The following is a 21,282-nucleotide window of genomic DNA, read 5'->3' as shown; positions in this document are numbered from 1 at the left end:
CTAATGGTATAGTTCCATGGAAGTGACTCATTTACAGTCAGCAATATTGTTTTTATTCATATTTTTCCTCTATTTTTATTGGATTTTGTTAACAAATTCCTTAACTAAGATCCTTAAATTGTGGGAACAAGTGAAGGTGCATTTTGTATTAGTTGATTATTTTAATCTTTCATTAAAAAAAAATTGTAAAAAAAGAATTAAGAAAAGCACACACAACCACTTTAAATTAAATTTGTGTTGCGTTCCAAGTGAATTAACAATATGTGTATAAATGCTTGTGGAGTGTGGGGGCAAGGGCCGGGATTCAAGTCTCTAGCAGGAAGTTTTACATACATATACACTTAAATTAGGTTAGAGTAGAAATTCTATCTTGTATAAAAAAAATGTGTATTTTATTTATTTAGATGTAAGAACATGCATTACATCTCATCATTAAACATTTAATATTCCTTCACACATGTTTTAATAATATATGTTAGTAAAAGCTATATTCTTTTTTTTATATTTTAATTTTGATGATCTCACCCGTCACCGATACATATAAATGATCATATTAGAGAAATTAATGAATGGTTAGTCTCGAGTTTACACTTTGTGTAACTTTTTGTTGACATCTTTCATGTAGTTGATCACCTTATTAAGTTAATATAACACCAAACAAAGCCAAAGGCCTTATAGTTGAATTGACACATCCTTATGTACAAAGTATTTGGGGGTATAAAAGTGAAAGGATTCGAGCAGCGGAGTTAGCAGCATGTTGTAATTATTTCTCAAAAAAAAAAAAAAAAAAAAAAAATATATATATATATATATATATATATATATATATATATATATATATATATATATATATATATATATATAACACCAAACAAATAACTTTTTATTTGATTAATATTTAAAAAAAATATTTTTGGATTAAATGTTTTAGTTTCCTTTAATATGCACACAAAACTATGAAATAAAATTTATTATTTATTATGAAATCCATAAATTAATGTTTTGCATCTAATTTGAAGTTTATATATATATATATATATATATATATATATATTTTTTTTTTTTTGTTTTGAAGATTTAAGCATGTTATAGATGTGATAGTTATTAATTTCTAATTGTCTTTAATTTTTTACAATCTTGGAGTGTATAAAAAGACAATGTAATCCAACAATAGGCTTCTCAAGAAATACATTTAATAGAAAGTTATAAAGTGGTATAACATTGACAAAAGTTGAGCATTATCATTTCCATTTCCATTTCAACTCCTTTTAGTTTCACCACCATGCACCCTTAGCATAATGGTTACTCCACAGGTACAAGTTCATGTGGATAGAGGGGGGATATGGGTCAAGGTTCAAGTTTTCAAAAGTGATATTCACACACATATGTAAAGTAGGATTTCTATCTCAATTTTTTTATATAAAAAAATCCTCTTTATTTCATCCATTTCATAGTTAAAACTTTATTTTATTTTGATCTAATAGTATTCAGACTGTTATAAAAAAAAAATAGTATACAAACTATCACATCATTTTTAATTCTAAATGACGTGGTAGTTTATACTATAGTTGTGGATTCCATTCTGTTCTTACTGGAATGAATAGAAATTATCGTATTATTAAGTAAATTGGAATTAAAAAAATCCCTTGTTCCATCTCAAGCTGAATTCTAAGTCATTTCATCCTATTTTGATTAGTGAACCTGGTCCATTATGTTCAAATACCAATTTAGTTATCTTTTTTATATAAAAAAACCTAAAACTATGTTGATTGGATTTGATTATTATTATTATTTCATTAATGATGAGTGAATATGAGTATTATATATATTAGTGGTAATCCCAAAATGGTATGCTAGAATTAACCAATACCTAAATGTCCATTCCAAATTCCAATAGACAAACCAAAATGGGCACCTACATGGAATTAACAACATTGTTTTATACACTTGATTTGTATAAGTTAGGGCTTGTTTGGATTGAGGGGAGAAAGAGAGAGAGTAGAGGAAAACAGAGTGAGTTGGCTGAAAATAGGCTAATTTTAGGCTAAATCTACTCTACTCTACTCCCCATTCCTCATCCTCAATCCAAACGGACCATTAATCTCAAACATGAAATGAATTTCTTTCAAATGAAAATTTAAAAATAAATAAAAATTACACCATATATAACTTAAACCTAACCCATTAATGAAGTGTTAGTTTTTGGTGCACGTGTGACACAAAAGTACTATTGTATTTTTTTAATTTTTAATTTTTTGCACTTATTTCATGTAATCCTTTCCCCACTTCTATTTTTAGATTATAATTGGCTTGGTGAGATCTAAATGCATTCCATCCACTTATATATATATATATATATATATATATATATATATATATATATATATATATATATTCTTTTTTAAATAATTTAAGAGTTACAATGAATAGGGAATTTTAAATCTTAAAATTTTCTATTCAAAACACCAAAACATGTTAATTTGAGGTACAAAACCCATACACTGTAACCAAAGCTTGGGGAAGCATCATGTTCATATTGTTCGCCATAAGTTTTATGATAAGGTTTCTGATGATGACTCCACTGGTCATTATCATTATCCAAAGAAATTTGAAAGTCTTATCTTAAATTGCCCCGGCTTTATACGAACCCTTTTCTACCATTCTTTTCTAAATGGATATCTTACCTTTCTTCTTTACACGACGTTTGTTTTATTATAAATGTTTGATGGAGCCGATAATATTGTGTAATGTCATCATCCGCCAAATTCAAGTTTCTCTTACAAGTTACTATAGCATTTCACACTTTATATAAATAAATAATGTTATTTGAATTTGAATTTTAGACTAACATTTTCCATCTTGCAAATTTGGTTTATCTCAATTTATATTGGACTTCCAGTAAAAAAAACAGGTGATTTTTTTAATTGGTTTCTCTGCAAGAAAGGTTTATAGCTCTATCACAGGATATGTCAGAGCATTTTTATCTATTAATTTCATGAGTTGTTAAAAGAATTACAACCTGATATTTAGATTGTATTCCAAACTGATTTTTGTAGTAATAATAATTGACTTACTTTTTTTTATTTTTAAAATGGATGTTTCAGAGGGTTGTTCTTAATGATTTCATTCATGCCATATTTGGTGACTTACTTTAGATTATATCAAGTGTTTTTTTTTTTTGGAAAATTTTCAATTAAAGTTGTGTAGATGGTTGGTTTATTAAGCAATCAAATCTAAAAATATAAACTTTAATTAAAGTGGTTCATTAAATCGAAAGGTGAACAAACGTTCTCAAACAAACTACCCTTCATTTTTGACTTCGCAGTTTATTGTTATCTATTTTTTGGGCCGAAGCTATTATCTATTTAAAATTTTAAACGCAGAATTGAGATTTTTTTGTGTTAATTTTTTACTAAGTGATGAAGGAAATTAATAGAAAATGCTTATATATATTCATCCCAAACCCACCTCGAAATGATTATTCTAACTTCTAAAAGGTAATCATCCGAAGTCCACCTAAAAAAATATTAAAAAATACAACTTCTAAGGTAACTAAATTAAGCCTATTAATTACTAAGAAATGAGTGAAGATGTATACAAATTCTTTACTAAAATAATGTATTTTATTTAAATGAACTTCGACTTTCAAGGTCTAGGATAATGTTCATAGACCGTAAGGTAGTCATTAAAATAAGATTTATAAGTTTAAATTATTTATAAAAGTCTTCAAGCGCGTATCAAAAAAAAAAAAAAAAAGTCTTTAAGCATGCTATGAAATTTAATGCTTATTTACAAAACTGCCTCTTTGTTTAATACTCTAATTATTTGAGGCTTGGTCTAAGTAACTCGTTTGCGGTGTACCTTTCTGACAGTGAAAATTACTGTACCATGATTAGACTAATCCCAGCAGAAATCTTGGTGATAATACTGCTAATTTTGTCTCTATCTATAAGTTTAATATTTTTTCTTTCTATTACACCTGGTTTTTCAATCTCTTCTGACGTACTTTTGCATTACTCCCTTCAATTCTATTTAATGTTTCTTTTGAAAATTGTTGAAGAGGGAAGGTGATCGTTTGTAGAGTACCCCAACCAATAAAAATTAATGGTAGCTTCCTTTGTTTACCTTTGACCAATAAGAGTTTTCTTTTGTAGGAAAGATTTTATTTTTCATGTTTTAGACTTTTGTAGGAAACTTAAACATCAAACCTTTGAACATCTTTCTCTTGGTCTGGAAAAAATGTTGGCCTAATTTTGACCGTCAGATTAATTTGAAAAGAGTGGATACACTTATACCGACTTGAAAAATTGTATAATCTTTTTTACAACTATGAAAGTGATATAATGTGATTTGTGTTAACAAAATAATGTTGATAATCGATCCGAAACAAAATACCCTCTCTCTTGTCGTTAAAATTTTATTTTATGAATTTAATAATATATAAAGTGTAATATTATTTAAAATTTTAATTGATATGATGTTGGATGAATTTTTAGATTTATAACATTTTAATCTCTTTGTATGAAAATGATATCATTCTAATCCCAACATGTCATCAATAATAGATGTGAACAATATTTGTCTTTAACTTATCCCAATTGTTTTACTGGTAAGCCAAACTCATACATCGGACTTGGAAATTAGAATCCATCAATTATTGAAGAACTTTTCCATGCATGCAACATTGTCTTATTAAGAAATTGGTGCACAAAAGGGAAATAGTAGGGAAAAGTTAGTAGGTTTCTCTTCTTTCCTCAAAATCTGTTCAAACATACGGCGCCCAAAGTTATGGAATAAAGGTTTAGAAGAAATGAATAGTCCCAATTCCCATATTCATATAGAGAATTAAGAGATCCAAAAGAAAAGAAAGAAAAGAAGAGTAAAGTCGTGCTTTGTTCATTTTCTTTGACAAAAAAGGCAGGTTTACAACGTGTGTATTTAAACAATGGGTTTAATATGAGTGACTTTTGGTGGTTTCTTTAGGTACCCAAGTTTTATTTCCTCTGCGACCTGATTCTGTATTGTCAAATCTAAGCTTCTTTGTGTACGCATTTTCTTTCTGAAGCTTCATGGTGGTTGGGTATGAATTAAAGGAATGGCATCCCTAGTTTTATTTATTTATTTTTTAACTTGAGGAAAAGTACTTCCACCAACCAACGTGTTTGAAGAAAAATGCTAAAATTATCAGACGAGTCAATTTACTTCAAAATTTGAATATTTGAAGAACCTCTAATGAACCTATCAATGCATGAATTTGACTGCTTTCTGATAATTGATTTCTGTTTCTAGATCCAGATTCAGCCAATTTTATTGAATAGTTATGTTCCTTTTCTATTTGGTTTTTGGATTTTTTTAAAAAAATGTAAGTGATTAAGGTTAGAAAAAAAAAATCAAGGTTATACATTTCTCTCCTTCGCCATCTTCTTTTACTCTTTTTTCTTTCCACGATAAAGAAAAACTCAATGCAATCAGAGGTGCACATAGGTCAAGTTATATTAAATTTAGGATGTTTTTCAACCTAATCCGAAGCTAGAGAGTCAATTTCGTGCCGGAGGCTGCTTTGAACATTTTAAATTGAAAAATATCATTGTGTTAGGTTAGGTTAGGTTGAGTTATCAGCTAGGGACCATTTTTTTAGGTTTAATAAAAAAAATTTTGGGTTCTATTTTCAATTATTTAAATCAATAATTAAATAAATAATTATAATTTATAACATAAAATATAGTTGGTATCCTTGAGGTTTGAGCTAATGCTAAGCAAATCCATAATATTTAAAAAATAACCAATTTGGTCCTTAAACTATATGCACTTATAAGAAATGTAATTATTGTATTTAGCATATAGTTCAGGGATCAAATTAGTTAGTTTTAAAATGTCATGGACCTAATTGACAATAGTCCAAACTTCAGGGGCGATTGTATTTTACCCTAATTTATACAATTGAACTCAATGTAAACTTGGTAGAGCTTATTTTAATAACTTTATTTCGTCTATTGTGTAAAATTACAACTATGAAAAAAATGTGATACTTTTAAGAAAACAATAATTTCTCATTTAAGATGAAATAAATTTATCCCAATAAAGCTTAATATTTTAATTTTATTTTTTGGGTAAATGGCAAATTGCAGCCCTAAAGTTTAGGGTGTTTGGATTTTACATCCTAAAGTTTCAGAATTTAGATTTCACTTTTAAAGTTTATGGTGTTTGGATTTTACATCTTAATATTTCAAAATTTGGTCCTTAAACTATATGCACTTAGAAATGTAATTATTGTATTTAACATATAGTTCAAGGATCAAATCAGTTAATTTTAAAATGTCATGGACCTAATTGACAATAGTCCAAACTTCAGGGATGATTGTATTTTACCCTAATTTATACAATTGGACTCAATGTAAACTTGGTAAAGCTTATTTTAATAACTTTATTTCGTTTATTGTGTAAAATTACAACTATGAAAAAAATGTGATACTTTTAAGAAAACAGTACTTTCTCATTTAAGATGAAATAAATTTATCCCAATAAAGCTTAATATTTTAATTTAATTTTTGGGTAAATGGAAAATTGCAGCCTTAAAGTTTAGAGTGTTTGGATTTTACATCCTAAAGTTTTGGAATTTAGATTTTATCTCTGAAGTTTATGGTGTTTGGATTTTACATTTTAATATTTTGAAATTTGAATTTTTACTCTCTAAAGTTTAGGAGTGCTTAGATTTTACATCCCTAAATTATGTAACTTTAGGGTGTAAAATCGAAAGATCTCAAACTTTAGGGAGTAAAATCCAAACACCCCTAAAATATAGGGGTAAAATTTAAATTCTGAAACATTATAGTATACAATCCAAACACTCCTAAACGTTAGGGGTAAAATCCAAATTCTGAAACTTTAGGGTGTAAAATCAAACCACCCCAAACTTTAGGGGTGTAATTTGCAATTTACCCTTAATTTTTTTTTTCAAAATTTCAAAATAAATTACAACTAACACCCAAAATTTGAAATAAATCAAATAATAAATTAAAAAAAAGTCTTAAACATAACATAGTTGGAAATTTTGTCAACTAAAACCCAACCGAACTTTGTTTAGAATAAAACTCAACCTATCAATCCGACTCGACTAGTACTCGAGAGACTACTGAGTTGAACACACACCCTTTTATATGTACAATGGTGAAATAATTATATTTATACACAACAACTGAAATTCTAATATATATATATATATATATATTAGTTTGATTTAATGGTACCATGTCATATGCCATCTATATATGCCCAAACTCAACGGCCTTAAAATTTTGTTACAAATTGTTGAAGCTGCGATAGATAATTGGACGATACCGATTATATATGAAAGTTCTCATTATATATTTTTTATCAACTCATTATTTTTAATAGGATTTTACTAATGTGTGTTATAAGGACACACAATAATTAATCATATTTGGAAAAATATTTTCTCGAAAATTGAAAAAGTATTGACAGTTTTTTCAGTTTCTAATAAAATGTTTCAAAAAATGAATGACTTAATGTGTATCCGGACCCTTTTTAATATACTGGTTTCAATTTTTTAATATAAATATAGGCGTTTAATTTTACTATAACAAATGTATAAGCATCATTTTTTCTTTATCACATCATGTCAATGAGGTGATCAAGCGTGAATTGCCTTCAATTATTTTATCGCTTAGATCATCCAAATGTACTAAGGATACATGAGACAAAAGTCAAAAATTATGTCAATTTACAGTTGAGTTGTATTTGAAATGGAGAGATCATTTTCCATTAATTTTTAAATACATCGTCTCAACTTTCAACAATGATCAATTATAATTAATAGCCTTAGCAACCTCATAAGCTTCCTTTTACAAATTCTTTTAGTAATTGATTTTTAAAGCCTTTAGACTTTAGTAGATTGTTTTTTTTATGGGAAAAAAAATTCTAATGTCTACGCTCTAAAGCATGACTTAATCATAATAAATATATAATTTTTTAATCTGAATTAAAAGATCCTTAAGAATCTTTTAATTTTAAGTTCTTAAATCCTAAAAAGCCCTAATTAAAACATTAAACTTACAAGGGTAGACTATGTATTTGGTTTATATCTTTTATATCATATTTCAATTTGGTCCATAGCTTTTTAATTGTGTCAATTTGGTCTCTAACCTTTTAGTGTTGTGTCAATTTAGTCTTTGTTATATTTTGGATGAAAATTGTTGATATGGTTAACGGCTAGAATAAAAAATTAGTTTATTATCATATCAACGGAAACTAATTTTTTATTTTGGTTGTTAACCACATTAACAATTTTCATCTAAGAGATAACAATAGAGAATAAATTGTCACGAAACTGAAAGGCTAGGAACCAAATTGATACAATTGAAAAGTTAGAGACCAAATTAAAATATGGTGTAAATGATAGGTATCAAATATATAGTTTACCCAACTTATAAACTAAAACCCCACATTCTAAAACACATGTACAATAGCTAGAGTTTTTTATATAATGATTTTATAATTAGATCCAACTTAAAGCCAAAACTTAAATATAGTACTTATATGTTGTTTTTTAGGTTCATCTCTTAAAATTCAGTCATTTGGCTTTTTTTTTTTTTTTTTTCATGTGATGGAAGCATATTTTTAGTTAGGTACAACCACATAGTTGAATTTTAAGAAAGGAATCTAAAGAACAACACTTAAGTACTATATCTAAATTTTGTCATAAAATTAAATATTCTTTCTCAAGTGGAAAGTGAAGACAGGTTTTGTTAACTTTTAATATTTTGTTAACCAATTAATCTAAAGTCTAAACATTAGATATATAATGCATCTTATGAATTTATGGAATGATGTGAGTGATGCACCCCTTGCTTGATTAATGCTGCAAGGTTTCCGAGTCCAAAAGAAGGATTTAGAATAGTTAATCATTATAGACTAGAGTAGTCAGCTGGCGCAGGTACAAAATCCTCATTCCAATTTTCTCTTTTCAAAATATCTAATTAAGCCATATCCATTATTTCTTCATTCGCTGCTCAATATCACAAGTCTTGTTAGCTATTTACTACCCAAGAATCATCCAATGTATCTTTACTTTTATTCAATTAAGAAAAAAAAATGAATAAGAAATAAAACAAATTGTTCTCTTAAAATTTAATAATGGACTTATTATGAGGATAAATAGGCTTCTCTCTTGTATTTCAAATCCTTGGTGATTGATGAAAGATAATCACTAGTATTAATAGTATTTAAAGATATGACTTTGTTTTCTTATTCTTTTTTTCTTCCCCAAAATTTAATTGATTTTCTTTTTCTTGTCGGGCAAGATATATCGATAATAAAGAAAGCTCCCCCCCATAAAGCTTGCATTATATATCATGGGCAAGAGCATCAGAAATAGTAAATCGATCAAAATGTCAACACCCCGACCCCCTAAAACTACGAAAGTTTCTAAATGCACACATCGAAGAAAAAGACAGTTGACTGAGATTATCATTGACCATGTGATACTTCCCACGTGGCTTACTTGCATGACACAGGAATTTGGTGTACTGGTTAGGTTGGGACAGCTTGGATTAGAGAAAAATTAGCACACTAGCCATCAAGAACCATGCTGTGAACGGCATTGATGAGAAGGTTGGCGTAAACCCACAAATAATTTGAAGATACCTTTCACATTATGGGACAAAATCATGTCAATATTACATTTAATTGTAATCAGAGGGCTAGCTTATGATAATATAAATCTACGATATGGATATGGAACATGTTACTTCAACAGTTGTGCAAACATAAATTTGTGCATTTGGAAATTTGATGGGACTCTGATATATTATGTGTGGTATTACTTTTATTGTCATGTGGTGCAATGTCGACACACAAATGTTGTAATTAGAGTATTATTCTTTTATATCGATTCATGGCTGACTTGTGATAATAAAAATATTTGACATGCAACATGCAATTTTAATCGTTGTGAAAAATATTGTGCATTTAGAAATTTAATGAGGCCCTAGTAGTACGTATGATATTACCCTTATTATTATGTGATGTGAAGTCGATGAATTCATCCCAGATATATACTCATTTTTATTTGGGGAAAAGAAATTGTTTTTTTTTTAATATCTTTAGATTTACTTTAATTTGAAAGGTCTGGATAGCACCTTGATAATTCTTTAATTGGACAAGTCATCTTTGATTCTTTGTTTCAACCACTTTGGCTTCTTCTGGTTCAAAATTTTCCTTTGTTTATTTACTTGGTTCAAACACATTTCTCTCAATTTCAAACGCCTTTGAGACCGACAAATCCATCACAGTCTTCGCCACATATATATTTGACATGAGACAACAAACCACGATTACAACACCACCACCCCCCCCCCCCCCCCCCCCCCCCCCCCCCCTTTTTCTTTTTTTTTAATATATAGTGAAAACAAAAGAAATCCATCATTCATTGTCAACTAGACAGCGAACTCGTTCTTGACTTTAGTCCTCTCGTGTTTATTTTTTACCACACATACACAAACCCCAAAACAAATACACACAAACATACCGGACCCAACAATATTTCTTGAAAGCTTCTTATTTGATGCTTTGCGTATGTTTTGAGCGGAGGAGCTACTCACTCCTTGCGACCTGGATAATATGTGACTAAATCAATCTTGAGGCCAATTTGGTTGTGTCTGTCTATAACGGGATGTAGCTTTGAAAGGGCACCAAATCCTTGTTTTTTTTAAAGTTTTTTTGGCCCTGTTTGATGAGTGAAATTATGTACATACAAAGAAAAGCATACAAAGAAAAGGGGTTGGTTCTATCTCTCTAGAGCTTTCAAGTGAAAATTATAAGAATTTTTTGATAGAAAATTTCGTCTATAGAAAGTGATAACGCGTGTAATCTATTTTACTACCAAATTTATCTAGTATTTTGCTGAAATCATATGAGAAAAGATTGGAAAAGAGGAAAATTCAGATTACTGCTTATGGACCCAGCATCAAACCTAAATTTCCCCAGAAGTATGGAAAAAAAAAAAATTCACCCTATTTGCAGTCATTTGTTCTGAGTCTTGTGACTAGTTGTGAATGAATATGAACAAACATATTGAAAACCCAATTCAAACTGATCCTCTAAGATTAGTGAGGTAGGTTAATCCGATGTATGAAACCCATATATTGGCTTAGAAAAGCTAAGAGGACAGCTCAGGTCTCTCAAACAAGGTTGAGAGTTGAGACTAGAGCCCCCTTACCCCACCCTATGTGGAAATTGATTTCGATGGTACACTGAGAAACAACAAGGCATGTGTACTTACTACTTAGTGGGTGGGGGGGGAAGAAATCACAAACTTAAAGTTCTTTTCCTTTGCATTAACATTCTAAAGCCTGGCGATCCCCGCATTATTGAAGCAAGTACAAGTGTACAACATTTTTGGCTGCTAATAAAGTGAAAGACCCAAGCTTTAAAGTTCATGACTCTAGAAGGACACGCTTTAAATATCATTCAACCATCCAAGCTTGTATTTGGTCAGTTCATTGATCGATAGAAGCTACTATACTATAGAGAACATTAGATCCAGCCCCATCTTGTAAGAGGTTGGGAGCCATTACAATGTGCTCTCTTGTCATAGGGTGGGAACAATTTCCCTCTTGATATACCAATTTTTCTCTTGACCAAACCCGATTATGAAGAGTGACCTATTTCCTTTTTTTTTTTTTATTGATAATTTGATAGTGTTACCGTAAGAGATTGTGAGGTGTTTGGTTGTGTTGTTTAAAAAACAGTTTTGTTGTTTAAACAACACGTATTTCAATAACATTTTTTCACTTATACATACTTTTACAACACTTAAACAACATTGCTAGAACAATATTACTAAATGACCCATTAAATGCCAAATTAAGACTAAGAGTTGTTAACGAATTACACTACAATATTAACAATAATTTTTTTTTTTAAAAAGAAAGTGGGATCAAGGGGACCATAGTAGCCCCTCCCCAATATTTTACTTCCTCCAAATTTTTTATTTGTAAATATATCTACAAAAATGACCAATTGGTTTGGGATAAAAAAATATAGAAAGGACAAAATGATGAAAGTGGGGCTGTGGTACTAATTTGGAAAAATGTTGGAGAAAGGAATTCAAACCCGAAGTCTAACTCAATTCATAAGGTAAGATCTCCTAACCCTTAAAACTCTATGAAATTTATATAAGATGAAGATAAGCTATTAATTCCTAGTTTCATTTAGGCCAAAATACTTGAATTTCTAGGTCGGTTCATAGTTCATACTGTCTCTTTCAAGGACCATATATTGATGGGCCTAAAAGTTGAATTCGGACTTTGGAGGCATGGTGTGCGGTGGACCGTGTGCTTTGTGTTAAACCGCTAAAAAAATAAAGAATGGTCCAAGAGTTTCCAACTTTCTATAGACAATTAAGCCTAAGTCTGTGGACTTTAATAGATAGAAAAAAGTTTCCCTTAAGCGCGCGCGCGAGAGAGAGATTGAGAGAGAGGCATGTAGAAGATGCCTTTCACACCATGTCATATATGGAAACTGTTTTGAAATTTCATGACTTTCTTTAGTGTGACAATGTTGATCATTTCATTTTAGAGTGATTTCCATAAACTTTCTAGTTTTTTTTTTTTTTTTTGGGTATCCTCTAAAGTTTTTGCAGATTTGTCAATGAATGAAGGCTTTCTTTTTAGACCAAACTATTCAACTAAAATAGTAGATACAACTATAATAAGCCTATGTATATGTTCACTGCCTCTTAAATCCTTTGGTCATTGTCAACCAAAGTGCTTGGACATTTCGCATTTTGGTTCCTTCCTTTTAAAAAAGATTTTAAGTTGTTCACGCAAACCGCGTTAATAGAAAGTCTTTGGTATTATTGCTTGGTGGTCATTACTAGACAAACTTGTTTGAGCTTCCTTTTGCTTTGCATAGATTAAAATGACATTTGTTTGCCGTAACAATTCAGGCTGTAACAAAGAACTTGACTATTGGTACATTTGTGCAATGCATGGACAGCGACAATTAAGTGATAGTAGAAAAAGGCCTATGACCATAATCAAAGCTTTAACACTAAAAAGGGAGGGAAATAAAACTAAAAAGTGTTGAATGAGGAAAACGTTTAGACAGATGACATTACTTCTTGTATAATATTATTTTGAAAAGTATATGCTTTATACTGAAGTTGGTGAGGTTTTATAATCATGGATAGGTTGATTTTCTCTCTACTTCCTCACTAATTGAGTGGCTTATTTGATTACCCATTTGTTGGGCCAAATGAGGTGTGCTAAGTGTAAGTTAAAAAAAAAATGAAAAAAAAAATAGGGCATGAACATGAAGTACATGATGCAAATGACAAAAAGAAAATTTCTTGAAAGGCTAGGTAAGAATAAAATAAATAAAAGAAAGAAAGAAAGAAAGAATTCTAGGAGAATGCCCACAGAAACCGTGTGAAATGGAAGTCTTGTGGAAGTAGCCAATATATTGTGATAGTCAATAATGAAGTCATAAAGACTAAAGTAATGTAATTGGGAAAGGGACTCATGGATGATGCTGATATTTGATCCTTGTAGATACACGGGTAGTATAGCAATTAGAAAAGCAAGCAATACGAACCCAAGTATGTAAATGAATAAAAAAAGGAACATTATTAGCATGATTATTATAATAAGAAACAGAAAACATAATTCATACTGCAAAGATTTATAATCACTAGTGGTAAAATACTAGATTTGGAGAATTTAGGTTTTAACTTAGTTTTTTGTTTTTACCGCTATAAGTTATAAAAGATCATTTTATTGAAAATGTGTCATTATAGATTTCAGATAACTCAATAGATAAAATTTTTTGTCGTCAAATAAGAAACTTGGAGTTTGATATTTATTTATACGAAAAATCAATTGGTGTTTTAGTATAATAATAAAAAAATAATTATTATGAAGTAGATGTGATAAATTTAAAATACCATCTTATCCAAAAAAAAAAAAAGGGTGTACTGTATTCCCATCCCATGGGAACCCCACTATTATCAAGGCTCCTGTTGGCCCACAGATGGATGCCTTTCTGACTGGACATGGAGCACGCTGTAGAGGGCTTGGGCTTTTGCTCTGCCTTGGTAAGTGGTTTCATTTTTGGTACTTAGTCTTAATATGGGTCTAGCTCAACTTCTCTTATTGGGTCTTACTGCTACACCCATTTGTGCTCGTATCATTTGTGCTTGTATTGAACCTTTACAACATGATGGTATTTTTTTTTTCTCTGCATGAACAATGCCTCTCCCAGCTATGATTGCTATTTTCTTTATGCATAAAATAATGGCTTTTCTAAGGTTTAATTCTGCTTAAATGTCAAGCAAAGAGGAAGGTCACCTAAATAATTGTATCAATGGGGGTAATTAACAACTTTAAATCCGACAATAAGATGATTTAATGAATCCTTAAACTTTAACTTAAGCCTTAGGTTTGGATTGTGCCTAATAAGTAAAAGGGTGAGAGAGAAGACATGGTTTTTAAAGTTCTAATCTTGTCCTAACTTGTTTATTTCTTTTGTTAAAATGTAAGCCCAAGCCCACATCAGGAGTACGTTGGGCTTTTAATATAGAATTAATTCACTCTCTTTACCATGATGGTGATGATTTATTTATTTATTTTATATAATTTAATTTTTATTGGTTAGTGATAGGAATTGTGACATGGATTTTTATTCAATTAAATTGAATACAAAGTATTATGTTATTGAATGGGAGAACCATTAGACTTAGCTGACGTGATTCTCTAGAAGGATTAAATAATTTCTCCTATAATATGAGAAAGTAAGAATTTAATGTCACCACGTTAATAGAGAGTAGAGTCCACTTTCTTAGAAATTAGAATGTCACCATGTTAATAGAGAGTAGAGTCCACTTTCTTAGAAATTAGAAAATCTATCTGAGAAGCCATTTATTTAGAAAGGGGACAAAAATACTCTTCTCTTCCTTTCTCTCAAAGTTAGCCAAAAAAATCAACTCCCCTCTTCTAAAGCAAACCTCTCAAAAAAGACAACAAAAATCACTATCATGCCATCATTGGCAAGTCGATCTCATTTGAAGTGAAGCTTGGCATTTTGAGATTTTATCGTACTGAAGAATGAAGATTGAGATAGTGGATTGAAAAGGTGCAACTCACCTAGCCATGAGTTTTACTCGATTGTCCTTCCAAAATTGACTTCAACCACTCTAGCTACTTCTCTCATCTATCAGTCTGAGGAAGCCAAAGTTGATTGAACTAGGTGTGAGGAGAGTTTGCATTTTTTTTTTTTTGGTTACATACTATACACATATTGTAAAATGATGGGAATGGTCATATGGGGTAAACAAAGAAAATTTAAAAGAGGTTTAATATTTTTGTCATTAAACATAGAAAAAATGTGTTGGTTGTTTGATTGTCAGTAGATGCTTCTAATCTCAGCACCAAAAAAAAAAAGAAAAAAAAGTAGTTACTGCTTCTAAAAAATAGGTAGAAAAGTAGGGAGTTTCTCAAAAAAAAAAAAAAAAAAAGAGTTAGAAAAGTAGAGTAAATGCTCTAAAATAGGTGCCCTAAGGCATACTTTAACAAAAGTTTATTAATTATTTATTAGGCCTCACCTAATATAATTGCGAGGTGATTTTTTTTTTCCTATCTGAAACATAAATTTAATTTAAAATCTCTTAAGTTAGTTTTTTATTTTATTATTTTTTATGGGACTAAGCTAGTTTTTAAGAGCCTTATTGAATAGTAATTTGAATTCATGAGAATCTTAAATTCACAAGAATTAAAAATCTTAACAACCGAACAAGCCTCTAGAATCAACGAGACCCCAGGATTTGAGTTTGAGGAATCTACACTTTCATAGTAAAATTGTTACTTTATTTCCTCTTATGGGCATAGGTATGGGAGGCTAATCTATACTATATATAAGAAGATTATTCTCTTTCAATTGAATTTATATGTAGTTTAAAGATACTCTCATTAATGAAGGGTAACTTCATTTAGAAATAGAGTCATAAATTTCAAATTTCATTTTGAATTTAAAAAAGCAACTTCTAAAATTTAGGATTTTTTTCCCTTACGTTCAAAAAAAAAATCACTGCTTATTTCTAAAGTTTATCCTTTATATTTATTTGAAAAATAAAAATATGCTATATATTTCTAAATTATCATAGATGCAAATTATTAATTTTTATCTAAAAAAATAGAATAGTCTCCGAGCACGTGCAACATACGTGCTTAGAGGCTAGTCACATTCTATTATGTTGGGTTAGAACTCAAAACAAAGTGAATTTGGTGAATAAGACATGTTAGTCCAGATAAGTTTATTGAACTCATCTTCTCTAAGATCTGTTTTTGTTCTCAACAAAAGAAAAGGCTCAATCAAGCAAAGGAATCAAGAATGTTAGACCATCTGCCTCTAAAGTTCACACATACTCATTATCACTCACTTCCAGCCTTCTTAAACCCGAAAGCAAAAGCACCAAAATGAAGATAATAAAAAAACACAAAAATGCCTAAAAGAATACTAAAGAAAAAGTGGAAAAAAGAGAAAGATTAAAGTAGCACCTAGAGATTCTTTCTGTGTCCATAAGACATCACTTTACTCATCCGACTGTTTCCCTTAAATCATAAAAATCTTTCAAGGGAACCATCTAAAGATTCTAAACCTCTATCATGTCTCTCATGGGTTCTATCTTCATCTGCAGATCAAACCTATCAGAAAATAGACCGCCTTCTACATGTTCTTTCTTTTTCTTAGTCATTGTACTTGTTCAGCTTCCATTTCTAAGCCTCACAACAGCCCAAGCCAGCCATTGTAGAACCACTTGTGGAGATATTCCTATCAAATACCCTTTTGGCATTGATGATGGTTGTGGAAGCCCTTATTACAGATACATTCTTGTCTGTTCAGATTCTGGAAAACTTGAGCTTAGAACACCTTCTGGGAGATACCCAGTTCAAAATGTGAGCTATTCTGAGCGTCACATTTTACTCACTGATCCTTTCATGTGGAATTGCCAAGACACTGACAGATTTCGTCCAACAAGGCCATTTAGCCTTGACACAAGCACGCATTTCTCACTCTCACCTCAGAATGAATACCTATTCTTCAATTGTAGTGAAGATGATGTGATCATTCAACCAAAGCCTATCTTTTGTGAACACTTCCCTGACCGGTGTGACTCGTCTTGTGACAGTGCTAGTTATCTTTGTCGGCACTTACCGCAGTGTCCCTCTGCATTGAGTGGGAGTACTTCTTGCTGCTCATACTATCCTAAAGCCACTGAATCTCTGAGGCTAATGCTTAAGTATTGTGCAAGCTATACTAGTGTGTACTGGAAAGATATTGGTTCTCCACAACCATATGATCAAGTCCCTGAATATGGGATTAGGGTTGATTTTGATATTCCGGTTACCACACGTTGCCTTCAGTGCCAAGATAGGGTGAAGGGAGGAGGGACTTGTGGATTTGACACTCAGACACAGAATTTCTTGTGCCTATGTGAGGAAAGAAATATTACTACTTATTGTCAAGGTATGTGCAAAGTTTTTGAGAACAAACTGCATTTAATTAGAAATTTCATGGTAGATATATATCAGTTCAAATTAGGATGATTTATTTAAAATAGATCTATTTCATGATTTATATTAAATATTATAAATTTAAAAATGTATCTAGTGCATATTATTTAAAATTTTAAATGATATGACCCTATGTATATTATCAAATTCGATACCCATTATTTGACGTAAATTAACTTAGATACCCTTGTGCAGATCATAGCGTTTCTGGGCATAATAGGAGGGTGGGAGTTATTGCAGGTGATGGATTGGAATTTGATATAAAAATTCAAAAGTAAAGGGCTTGAATTATGTGAAGGAATTATTGACTTGTATTTTCTTATTGTGCAGGGACAGTAACTGCAGTTTCAGCTGCTGGGGCCTTAGGAGTTGTAGGTGGAGTATGGTACTTGAAGAAAGTGAGAGCCAAGGCACCAGTAACATGTGGGGTTCAAAGCAACGAGAACAGGCTTTTCTGAAGACATTCGACGTTTAACCAAATACCTTTCTTTTCATTTCTTAAATTTTTTGATTGCTTTTTACACTTTTAACATGTCTGTTTTGATGGCTTCTGTTTCTTTGTCTATATTAAATTATTAAGAGAGCACATGATTTTGCTTTAATTCTACAGTTATTAGCTACAATTTATGCCTCTTTTTCTCATGCGTCCTTCATAATTAATATATATGTTGACTCAAAAGTGAAAGATTTAATGAAGATCTGTAAAAAGAGAAGGAGGCAAGGTGCGAATCTATCTTTTGCTTGATATCATACAATAATTTCAATCAACCTTCAATTCAAATGCATAGCAGGGATCAGCAGCGTACTGGCACATATCCATTTGGTTTTGTCACAATGTCTATAAGAATCAACACTTCACGAACAATAGTGTCTTCTTCTTATATTTAAAAAAACATAGTTTAAATTAAATATTATAAATATAAATTTGTATTTAGAACCATATCATTTCAAACTTAAATGACTCGATATTGCATTGCTAAGGATAAAGTACAAAATCTTAACAGTAAAATAGATTGAGAGACGATTTGATTCCTCTCTCATATAATAATGGTTTACTTTAAATAAATTCATGATAAAGTTTTCTATTCATGTGAGATGAGAGGCCACTACCCGAAGTGGTGAATAATTTTCACCAAAATATATATATTTGGTAAAAGGTTTTTACATCTATTGACTTGGAACTTATTTTGGATAGTCTCAAAGTAATATTTAAGATTGATTACAAGCCTTCAGATACACGTTCCCTTCCAATTATTCTCGAGTGCTAAATGTTTTACATGCTTCAATGAAGCTTGTTGTATATTACTTCAGGGAGGAAGGAAGGAAAAAGGTTGTAACAAAAATACTTAGCCAAATTAACAAGCTTTGCCATATACACATTTCAAAGGACCAGCACTAGAAGTCAGAGCAGGCACCATTAATCCATTAGCAACCACAAATGATTGAGCTTGAGAGTAGTATGGATCGCAATTTCCCCACCCAGATTGAACAAAATAAGCACCATTGAGAAATACATCCTTAGAAGACCTCCATTTCCAATTCTTCCATCCATTGCTTGCTTCTCTCTTGGTAACCTATCATACAAGAAAGAGATATGCCCTAAGAAAATCTAAAGCAATTAAACACATCTATATCATTTCGAATAATTCACTCGCTAGTTGCTTCCAAAGGTTTTAGTGAACATCTTGCTCATTTTGTTACCTGTTTGGAAATGCGAAGATTAGAAGCTGCAAAATAGTTTCCTTCACTGAAGATGGTTGGATTAGAACTGCCACCAATAGCATACATACGCCACTCTTCATATCTATTGTTGGCTACATGGGCATATCCAAACCTGATCCTGCAATATTCACATAATTGATATGAGAATAATGTGACTGCTTTTAACTTTTGGAAATCATAAAAATAGTCTCCCTCACCTTGGCATCCTTTGTACAAGGCCAGCACCAAAATGGTTAAAGGCTATTGTAATTCTCATAATTTTATCTGCAGTGAAATTATCATTGTGTCCAAGTAGCATCACCTGCAAGCACAATCAATATTTAGTTACATATAATCCAAATAAAGCGTATTTGGAAAGTAAACTTAAGTTGATGATGGAGCTCATGGTGGTACTAATATATATTTTTTCAAGGCATGGATAGGCTTCTTATCAAATTCTAAGACATTCTAGGAGCCAATGGTTTTTAAATCAATTGACACTTTCTAGCATTTTTTTTATGAAGATGTTCGGGGTTCGAAATTTGGGATCCCCCTCTCGTTTAAATGCATATAAAAAAATATTCTAGAAAAAAAGAAAAAAAACGCTAACCCTAAGTATAATTAGCTGCCTGACCATTTTTCCCCTTTTTAAACTGAAACTACATGGGTCGAGCCCCAAAAATTAGGCCACCTTAAGGTACGTGGAGGTGAGACCCATTGACCTTAGGACTCAAAATCTTAAAAGTGAACCAATATAGTGAAAGGAAAAATGTTATCTCCATACTTTATTATGCTGGGAGAAGTAGTTGTTAGAGATTGTGATGGCAGTTGAAGCATGAATTATGTCAATAAGGCCATCAGTGCAATGGGCAAGAAAGCAATGGTCAACCCAAACATATGAAGATGCAAATATGGAAATGGCATCTCCATCTGAGCCTCGACGATGTCCAACATGTGTTGGACTACTCCTAACAAGTCCAGATTTCCCTGGCTTACAATCATGAATACTAATCCCATGTATTATAACATGGCTAACACCTTGCACTGTTATGCATGGCCCGTATGCTATCTCAACCTTAGCTCCTCTTCCATCTATGGTCTTGTAACTATTCATAATGAGCTCATTCTTGAGTGTAATGACCATGTCCTTGGCAAAAATGATCCAAAGAGGTTGTGTTTGGATAACACCATATCGAAGTGTGCCTGGTTTTGGATTTACAGGGTCATCTTCAGCTGTTGTGACTACGTATATTGCACCATATTTCCCTCCTATTGCATCTTTGCCATAGCCTACAGCACAATCTGCTAAAGCACCGCGATTTGAGGCCCAATTTGATTTGGTGCGACAACATGCGTCTATTACATTCATAATTTTGTTTGTGGGCAAGGAATTAGTAGTGGGGGCATAGCTCCAAGGTGTTGGGGAGTAATTTGCTTCTGAGATTGAAGCAAAGTGTGTTAGAGAACATGAAAGCAATAGTAAGAGAAGGGATAGGGAAGCCATGGCTATATTTTATGTGTGAGACAATGAACTAGGTGGGACAAAGAGAGAAATATAAATAGGTGTTGATGTAGAGAAGTTGGTGCACACGATTTAGGGGATGAATTTATATTTGTTAATTTGGTATGATTTTGGCCACCAAAATAAACGTGGGTGCACGAGCTTAGCTTGGCCAACTTGTCCCATAGATATCATAGAAAATATACGAGTGTTGAGTTTTTTTTTTTAATTGAATATTATAATTGTATTCCATGCATATCTACAAATATATAGGGAGGAATTTTCGGGGGTAGGGTTAGAAATATATTATGCACTGACCAGAATTGTCAATAATTTGTATATCTATAAAGCTGGGGAATTTGGTTTCAATTAATGAATACGATTATAATTAGTATTATTATTACTACATGTCAAATGTCCAACTATAGATACATTATGGAGACCTCTCTCTAAAAAAAGATAAATTATAAAGACGTGGGAGCTCGGAGTTGT

The 21,282-nt window shown here is 31.1% G+C and overlaps 2 protein-coding genes across 2 annotated transcripts; one reads left to right on the top strand and one right to left on the bottom strand.

Moving 5' to 3' along the window:
• Positions 1–16,611: 16,611 nt before the first annotated feature.
• LOC142636850 (uncharacterized) lies at positions 16,612–18,211 on the top strand. The gene is made up of 3 exons (XM_075811143.1): positions 16,612–17,541; positions 17,784–17,828; positions 17,919–18,211. Exons 1-3 carry the CDS (start codon positions 16,680–16,682, stop codon positions 18,044–18,046), a joined length of 1,035 nt encoding a protein of 344 aa, XP_075667258.1. The 5' UTR covers positions 16,612–16,679; the 3' UTR covers positions 18,047–18,211.
• A 557-nt stretch (positions 18,212–18,768) lies between these two features.
• On the bottom strand, positions 18,769–20,793 carry LOC142636985 (putative pectate lyase 2). The gene is made up of 4 exons (XM_075811280.1): positions 20,074–20,793; positions 19,508–19,611; positions 19,290–19,428; positions 18,769–19,162 (listed from the first exon to the last, which is right to left on the bottom strand). Exons 1-4 carry the CDS (start codon positions 20,791–20,793, stop codon positions 18,944–18,946), a joined length of 1,182 nt encoding a protein of 393 aa, XP_075667395.1. The 3' UTR covers positions 18,769–18,943.
• Between the last annotated feature and the right edge of the window lie 489 nt (positions 20,794–21,282).

This window comes from Castanea sativa, chromosome 5, assembly GCF_040712315.1.
Source record: "Castanea sativa cultivar Marrone di Chiusa Pesio chromosome 5, ASM4071231v1".
Lineage (NCBI taxonomy): Eukaryota > Viridiplantae > Streptophyta > Magnoliopsida > Fagales > Fagaceae > Castanea > Castanea sativa.
The sequence above is the reverse complement of the archived record's forward strand: the minus strand, read 5'-3'. Positions and strand labels throughout refer to the sequence as shown.

Bases quoted from the DNA above. Each gene is read 5' to 3' on its own strand.
- LOC142636850 (XM_075811143.1), top strand. From the start codon at position 16,680: ATGTCTCTCATGGGTTCTATCTTCATCTGCAGATCAAACCTATCAGAA. The intron at 17,542-17,783 runs GTATGTGCAAAG...ACCCTTGTGCAG, and splicing joins TATTACTACTTATTGTCAAG to ATCATAGCGTTTCTGGGCAT. The intron at 17,829-17,918 runs GTGATGGATTGG...CTTATTGTGCAG, and splicing joins GAGGGTGGGAGTTATTGCAG to GGACAGTAACTGCAGTTTCA.
- LOC142636985 (XM_075811280.1), bottom strand. From the start codon at position 20,793: ATGGCTTCCCTATCCCTTCTCTTACTATTGCTTTCATGTTCTCTAACA. The intron at 19,612-20,073 runs GTATGGAGATAA...TTGTGCTTGCAG, and splicing joins ACTTCTCCCAGCATAATAAA to GTGATGCTACTTGGACACAA. The intron at 19,429-19,507 runs GTGAGGGAGACT...TGAATATTGCAG, and splicing joins CTTGTACAAAGGATGCCAAG to GATCAGGTTTGGATATGCCC.